We start from the raw sequence: 9,004 nt of genomic DNA, 5'->3' as shown, positions 1-9,004 counted from the left end.
TTCATATTTAGAGCCTTATTAAAATCTAAGGCTAGTCGAAAGCCTAACCCTCCTTGGGATTTTGGACTGCAAATCGTTTCCCATTTGACTTGGCTCATTTTCCTAATACCATTTTCCGCAACCCACACAAAGTTTCTCTGGAGTTGGTCCAACTTCTCGCAAACTCCCTTAGGCAGCAACATAGTTTGCATGCAATAGGAAGGGAGAGCAGATATTACCCATTGCGTCAAGGTCACCCTACCAGCAAGACTGAGAGAAGTGGCTTTCCAAGCACTAAGCCTCTTTTGGGTTCTTTCCAGAATAAAATCATAAGATGCACGAGTGGGAGTTTTGTGGAGGAGAGGAACTCCGAGGCATATGCCCAGGTTGGAAGTGAGGTGGATGCCAGCTAGATGGCTAATGCTAGCTGCTCCAGAGAGATTAATATTATTAGAGACAAGGATGCAGGATTTCTCCTTACTAACTTTCTCACCAGAGGCCGCACAAAAATTATCCAAGCAATTCATCATTAAGCCCACTTGTTCTAGGGATGCTTCCCCAAACAGTAAGAGGTCATCCACAAAAAAGAGATGAGTTATTGGAGGCCCATCCTTGGAGAGGTAAATAGGTTTCCAGCGACCCAAATTATATGACTGAAAATAATTTAAAAGGGGGATATAAAATTGAAAAGGGGGCTATAAAATTGAAATAAATTGATGTTAGGTCTGATATGACTTAAAATAATTATTTTTGTAAAAAAAATCCTTAATGTCTTGTAATTATTTGAATTTAATGATAAAAATATGATTTGGAAACTATAGCTTTAATATGTCTTTGAAAAATTTGAAAGATGAGCCATTAAAAATAATGAAAATTATCTGAAAACATTTACAAATATTTTTGGAGTGGAAAATTATATATTTTGGAAATTTTTGTTTTTCTTAATTAATTAATCAATTAAAATTTGAGTTGGCTTGAAACTTAAGCAAATTAAGTGATTTTAAGTTTAAAAATTTTATGGAGCTTCTTGAAGAAGAGAAAACATAGGAAAACTGAATGTGATCAGTTATTTATATGAAAAAATTAATATCTTAATTTTTGGACTTTTCTAGAAACAATTGGCTTACATTATCTAATAAATTCCAAAAGAAAAGGTTAGAAATTGAACCTAGACCTAAGGAGGGGAAAGGGGGATTAAAAGTCAGAAAAAATCTTCCTATCTTGTAGGTGTTGGCCGAGTTTCACATAGGGGATAGGTTGAGTGATGGTTTTTTTATATAAAGCTTTAGTGAGAGCAACAAAACAATCATAAACTCCAGTAGCTGATCCCTCACCCAAAAAATAAACACTTGAGACTTCTAAAACCCCAGTATTTTTACTCCTTGGTGGCCGAAACCTTCCCTCACCATTGGTAGTTCTTTAGCAACTTCCTCTTTTCTCCAAAGTTCGAGGTTTGTCTCTTAGGCTTAAATCTTCTCCATCTTTTGACTAGTTTCGATAAAGCATGTCTCTTTTGAACGTTTTAATAAAAAACTAAACCTTGAGAGGAGTAATCTCTCTATTTTTTATTCCAAAATTCTAAAAGTTCCAAACTTTTGTTAAGAGAGACATTTTTTGGGTCCTTGAGGGCCTAGGGTTTGAAAATCGGGTTTGAAAAGAAAAGAAATTTTCTTTCCTCCCTCCCTTGTATGGCCGCAGGTTTAGGGTTGATAGGGAGGGGTAGTTGCTTGAATAAAAACATCTATTAATGATATTCATATTCTCTTTTGATAGGTTTGACATCTTATGAGCTATAACTTGAGGAGGTAAGGGTAGTTTCTTTCCTAGTGCGTGAGCGGTGAGTCTGCCTGCTTTTACTTTTTGCATGTATATGAGATAAAGATGTTGAGGCGTTTGTTGTTGTTTTCATGCTATGCTATTGTATTGATTGATTTATGTATGCCTATGTCATAAAAAATATTGGATACATGTTAAGATGTCAAATTAGAAAAAAAAAAATCGACTTGTTGTATACAAATTTGGAAAAAACAACATCCTTGTTGATATGTGTGGTCGTGGGCCACTTGCCTTGCTAACTTGAGAATTAGGATTTGGCTTGAAGTGACAACATAGTGGTAATTGTCCCACCTTTTGAGTTGTTTTGAATTACTTGACGACGAAGTCATCTAGCCTTGTGAGGTAGATTGATCCATGTTGGTAGATGCATGTAGACATTAGGACTAACCCTACCTTGCTTGATGAATTTCGTATGGCTTGTTTTGGGTTCTTGATAAGTTGTTGTTTTTCTCTGTCTTAAAGTTGTTGGTGCATGTTAAAATTTAAGACTTTGAGTTTGTTGTTATCTTTTATTATCTTAAAAATTTGAAACCATCATCTTATTTTTAATTTGGAATTTGAATTCTTGTCACCTTATTTTATCTTGAACTTAAAATCAGTGACTTATCTTAGTTTTGAATTCTTGTTGTTTGTTTTATTTTTGGAACTAACCCTTAATGTTTGCTACTTGATTATTTGGGCGCTTAACGCTTTAGACGATGGAGAGCCAAGTGGTGGAAATTGACCTCTAAAGAGCGACGAGTTTGGTGTGGAATGTTGACGTGGCGACACAAAAGATCGACACTTGCGTGATGAGTTTCTTGGGGTGATTGCTTAAAGGACTGAACTCTCGTTTATGGATTTCGTTTTAAACCGTGGTTCTTATTTTTAACGTACGTCGATATTTTTATTTGAATTTTACGCTAGCGGTTTTATCTTACATATTATTCGGGATATTATTTAAATACGTTGGTGGTTGATTTATTTTGAATATTAATTCATCAAACAAGTTTTGAAAATTAAATGAGAAATTGATTCAAGTTTTTGAAAAAAGGTTGATTAGAATAAATTAATTGAATTGATTTTGAACTTTAAATGGATAATGGAATTGTTTTGAAAATGTTTTTAAAATATTATCAAAAACCCTATTTGAGTTCAAGTAAGAACTCGAGTTATTCTATCTAAGGAAAGAAGTGCTTTCAATCAGGCATTGTGCCATGACAGCTTACCTGGGAACATCTCGGGCCATTGCTTGGGTGATGATGGGCCTTTCTCAATTTTTAAATTATCACCCTTTGAAAAAAAAAAAACCCAAGTTAATCCTCATATTTGTCAGGTTACTAATGTGATCCCTGATTTAGAAATTGGGGCGTTACAAAAATAAACAAACTTATATTTTAATTTAATCGAGTAAGCTTATATTTGTCTAAATCAACAAAATATTTTTTAAGATTTTTATTCACAATTGAATAGTAATTATTTAAAAAAATATATTTGTAGGGTCCACTGTTTTTATAAATATGAGTAATAGTAGAATTTTATTAAAATGATAAGGATAAAAATGAGAATAAAATCAATAAGCTTTAAGTTATAAGCTATCAGATCTGGTAGCTTTTTGAAAAAATATTAAGCTTGTGAAATAAACTCATTTACCAAACATTTTTTAAAGAACGTTTAAGCTAGCCAATTAAGTTCGTCAAATAAGCTAGCTGAAATGACATGTCAAACAAGTCTTTGACTAAAGTAGCTAACAAAAACATTAAATATTCCTTAATACATTGTGGGGAGGGTTCTAGTGGTGAGAGGGAGAAGAAAAATAAGAAGAAGATAAAGTGGTTGAAGAAGATTAAGGGGTTAAAGAAGTTTCTGGATTTTTTTTATTTTTTAATTCATTTTTTGTTTTTTATTTATGAAGAGAGGGGTGAGAATAGTAAAATGGCGAGTGTAGTTAGTAACTTCTGTTAAAATTTTGACGGAAGGACCAATAATGTTAACGAAGCCATTCGTTTAGGACTCAGTCTGCTATTTTCATTCTTTTATGACAAAAAATGCAAAACAACAGTTCGTGTGAGACCAAATGTGCAATTAAGCCTAAGCATAATTATAAGATTCAGACAAAATTAGACACAATGAAAATCATTCTATGTGGCAATTTAACATCCACTTATCTGAAATTGTACATGAGATACAAACAATCACAACATGCTAGATATCACGAGTGTAGTCCTCACATAGTGGAAACCTATAGAAAGAACCTTTCCGATTATTTTATCTCTTTTGAATCATTTATTTTGATATTACATTCTCGTTGATATACAACAAAAGAAACTCATTGTGGTAGTTTTTCTGCTGTGTAGATATACATTTGTCCCATAACTCCTGTGCGAAATCCGCTTTCATATCTTGATTCTAAAGTTAAAGTTTCACCATCCTTGATCTTGATTGAACCGGGTTCTGGATAAGTAACAGACATTCCAACAGCGTAACCTTTCTCATTTCCTGGTTCCATTCCTGTTCCATATTTTGGTGTTGAAGTGCATAATGCCCTTCCATCCTAAAATTAATTAAAAACACAATATTTAGAAGCGAGAATGCATTATAATATTAGATTTTATACAATATAGAAAAGGAAAGTTTTCATTTGAGAAACATATCAAGTAAACAGAATATTAAACACAAGTTAATTTTACCAACTAATCATAAAAGGTGATAAGAGAATGATAACAAATGACAAACATCACCTGTCCATATAGAGTTGCGTTAACAACACCTGCATGCATATGAGAGGTGCAATAGATGAGATAACCTCCTTTTTCTATCGGTATGTCAGCTTTCGCGACATGATACTTACTACCATCATTAGTCGCTGGAATACTATAATCAATCTGTAAAACAATTGAGAGATCTTTTTTACCCACTTGTTCCCAACAAAATAATAACTATTGCGATGAGTTACAAGTTTATTCAAATATAAAAGTCTATATAACGCAATATGCTAAAGAACCTACAAACCTGACAATCATGGATTGTTTGTGAGCCATTTCTTGTCACTCGATCGGTCACATCAAGTACATAAAACTTAACGGGAACTTGGAATTCATTCCAATCAACCCATGTTATATTGTATCTTAGGGCAAACTTTCTAGTTGGGGCTTGAAAACCTTTCTCCAATTTGCATTGAAATCCATTTTGGCAACAAAATAATCCTCCTTTATAAGTAGGTGTCAGTAGTTTCCCTTTAAAATCCCTTGTTGTGTTATAAAAATCTTTTGGGAGGTGGTAAGCTTCACATGTGCACTGTGTGCAAGATTCTTTATTTATTGCACCACGTGTATCAATGGTCATGATGTTAGTGAGCCATTTCTCTTCATATCCAGATGGAATAGATGCAGGGTTACCTAATTCCAATGCAAATGGGTCTAAAAGGTTTGACGGTGTTCCTCGTGATTCAGCTCCCTTAGCCCAAAAATATGAAAGAATATTACCGTTGCATGTTCCTGCGTTTCTTACAGGAATAGAACCCACAAAATGTTCCTTAGGGTCGCGTGAAACATTCTTTTTTGCTAAGTATTTTAAAATGAAATAATGATGGAGGTATGCTTCATGCAAAGGTACGGAATTCCCTTCTTCATCAACTAGTTCAGCATCAAAACTCTTAACTCCAATATGCCCCCTTGGAAAATCAATATCTATAAATGCTTTCTCTACAATCCTTCCAGGTCCTATCTCAAACTTTTCAGATAAGAACGTAGCTGACTTGATAGGATTCTCGGACCCCGGGTGTGCTGAGTATGCTGTGCTTGATAGTAAAACTAGTATCGGTAATAAAGATGCCATTGATTTAGATATAAAAACCTGTACAAAAATCATTACAATTACAACATTAGAAACTACGACTTCTAGCACTATTCTTTTGTGCTCATGTGTAAAATACAAGAACGTTAAATAAGCATGATATATATAAAATTTTGGAACTTATACGATAAATATTGCTTACCACACAAGAAGAAGATGAAAGGATGCACATGGTAAATATTTTATCTTTCTTGTAAATCTATGAACTATTTTGAATTTCTATAAATGTTATAGAAAGTATGGGCATGATGTATGAATGTCTTTTTGGCTTCTTTTATAGGACGAGGTTCAACGATTACACACCTGGCGCAACTTAATGCCAATTAAGCACCAGGTTTCAATTCATATTTTTACCTGTACGCTTTAGTTACCGGCCATAAGATGATAAATTTACAGGTCATTATGAGGTTTTGTCAAAATTAGGTCGATAAGAAATGTTCAAGAAAATTACGCCGTGGTGCACCTCTATTTCTATTTAAAGGTGTGACAAATTTATGTTAGTTATGTGAGTTTGTTTTAGGAAAACCGGCCCATTGATAGAAAAAAAAAATTATTTTTTGGTTTTTTAAATATTTCTAGATGTTACTTGAGGGTGTGGCGAATCTTAAGTACACCTTTTAACTTTATAAGGTAAGTAAATATTTATAAGCTATTCATTAATATTATAAATATGAGTAATAGTAGAATTTTATTAAAATGATAAAGATAAAAATGAAAATAAAATCAATAAGTTTTAAGTTTTTTTTTTTGATGGAAAGTACTTCTTCATTAGATATAAACGGAAAATAAATCAACTAGGAGAACAGAATTTAGAAACAGGGGAAAATCATACCACCAATATGTGTTCTGATATTCTGAGGTTGTAGCTGCTAGTGCATGAGCCACTCTATTTCCCTCCCGTTTAGTATGGGTAACACTAAAAGATGCAAACTGAATGGCTAGGTCCCTACAATCTTGAATAATTGGTTCAATGCTAGCTACACATTTTTACCTACAAAACAGGAAATAAATTCCAATGAATCTGATTCTACCACCACGGAATCCATATCAAGGCTTAGTGCTTCTTGTATTGCCCATCGTACTGCCTGAGCCTCCGCTATCAAAGCCGGCATCCGAACCGTAGAGTAGCTGGTTGCTGCATACGCACACTCACCATCATGATCGCGCACCACCAAGCCATATCCTTGACCTTGTTCCCCCGACCACCTGGCATCCACATTGATTTTTAGGATCCCAGGATCTGGTTTCGTCCACATAATCTCGGTGCTTGGTCGATCCATTTGTTCCTCGTGAGACTCTCCATCTCTAGCCAGTCACTTAACATCCTTAAAGCTATAGCTAGCATAGGTGTTCTCAATACTTGGCTGGGTTCTCTTAAAAAACATACCATTGCGTTGTTTCCATATCGCCTAAAGAAGCATAACTATTTGCCGCACCACTGTCTCATCTCCATGTGTGAGCAGGTCCCCCAGCCACAACCTAAGAGATACGACATGTCCCGAACGTAAGGCAACAGGGGATGCAAACCATAATCTCTGTGTCCACTCACACTGCAGAAAAAATGCTCCAAATCCTCCACTACCGGTTGCTGACATAGATGGAAAAATGGTGGATTGAATATACCCCGTCGAGACAAACACGTGCCACAGGGCAGCGAGTTCGATAGAAGTCGAAACACAAAATGTCGAACTTTATTGGGTACCTTCAATTTCCATACCTGTCTCCATGGGTAAGTATTTGAGGAGCCTGTCAAATCCTCCAATTTCACCTTCTGAAGTTGCATATACATGGAGCTCACCGTTTAGATTCCATCTTCCCTCCACCGCCACACTATACGATCCTTTCGTCTTGACCAGCTCAAAGGAATAGTTAGAATTACCCTTGTTTCCTCTAGAGAAAACAAAGCATTAATGCGGCCCGTATCCCACCTTGGTGGAGTTCCTTCCTGTAACAAATCTGCTACTACCGTTGCCTCAGTTAAGTTTGGCCTGGTGGACAAAACCATCCCTGATGCATCTCCAGGCAGCCACGAGTCCCTCCATATATTTATATCTTGGCCATCTCCAACCCTCCATTTAACATTACATCTCACAGCATCCCCCACTCCCCATATGCTTCGCCAAATATAGCTTGGATCATGATCGAGAGGAGCAACCAAAAATGAAGAACGAGGGAAGTATCTGGCTTTCCATAGTCTAGCAATTAGAGAACTCTGATTATGCAAAATGCGCCAGAATTGCTTCCTTAGTAAAGCTGTGTTAAAGTATTCAAAGTCACAAAATCCTAATACTTCATTCACCTTTGGTTTGCATAGAGACTTCCAGCTAATCCAATGAATTTTCCGTTCGTTCTCCCGTTGTCCCCACCAAAACCGGGCACACATAGCCTCCATATTTCTGCAGATACCCGTTGGAATGCGAAAACAACTCATAACATATGATGGGATAGCTTGAGCCACCGATTTAAGTAGAACTTCCTTTTCCCGCTTTTGACAAAGATTGTTCCTTCCATCCCTTCAGTTTCTTCCATAATCTATCCTGAACCCGCTCAAAGATCAGCTTCTTCGACTTTCCAATGATGGTAGGTAAACCCAGATATCTGTCATGAGAATTCACAGCCTTAACACCCATCCTATCTCGGATCATAACCTTCTGTTGTTGTTGCACATTTTGGCTGAACATTACCTCAGACTTATCCAAATTCACCAATTGTCCAGAAGCCCTCTCATAGCCACAGATAGCCTCAATCATATTACTAGCCTCCTCTTGAGATGCCCTTGCAAATATCAAACTGTCGATGACTCACCTCCGGTGCCCCCTGGCCACAATTATCCCATGAACCTTCTTCTCTGCCACTTTCTTAAGCAAAAGTCCTGAAAAAGCCTCCACACAGAGGATGAACAGATAGGGAGACAAAGGATCTCCTTGTCCCAAACCTCTCTGTGGCTGAAACCAAGGAGATGGCTCCCAATTTACCAGAATCCCATAGGATACAATAGTGACACAACGCATAATAAGTTTTAAGTTATAAGCTACCACATTTGGTAGCTTATTGAAAAAATTTTAAGCTAGTGATATAAACTCATTTACCAAACACTTTTAAAGAAGTTTTAAGCTAGTCGAATAAACTTTAAGTTTGTCAAATAAGCTACCTGAAATGACATGTCAAACATAGTCTTTAACTAAAGTAGCTAATAGAAATAATAATATCTCCTTCTGTTCCCATATATTTGTTACTATATATTTTTATCTTTTTTTTTCCTATCTATTTGTCGTTTTTACAATTTCAATGGTGTTTTAATAACGTTTTACCAATTCTACTTTTAACTCTTTTTTAGTTAAAATGCAATCACAAT

General features: G+C 35.6%; 1 protein-coding gene across 1 annotated transcript; it reads right to left on the bottom strand.

Moving 5' to 3' along the window:
• Positions 1–4,123: 4,123 nt before the first annotated feature.
• Positions 4,124–8,041, bottom strand: LOC130743488 (uncharacterized). The gene is made up of 5 exons (XM_057595739.1): positions 7,529–8,041; positions 7,367–7,420; positions 4,807–5,649; positions 4,536–4,679; positions 4,124–4,348 (listed from the first exon to the last, which is right to left on the bottom strand). Exons 1-5 carry the CDS (start codon positions 8,039–8,041, stop codon positions 4,124–4,126), a joined length of 1,779 nt encoding a protein of 592 aa, XP_057451722.1.
• Between the last annotated feature and the right edge of the window lie 963 nt (positions 8,042–9,004).

The sequence above is a fragment of the Lotus japonicus genome, chromosome 3 (assembly GCF_012489685.1).
Source record: "Lotus japonicus ecotype B-129 chromosome 3, LjGifu_v1.2".
NCBI classification, from domain to species: Eukaryota; Viridiplantae; Streptophyta; class Magnoliopsida; order Fabales; family Fabaceae; genus Lotus; species Lotus japonicus.
Note: the sequence above shows the minus strand (reverse complement) of the source record. Positions and strands in the feature narration are given on the sequence as shown.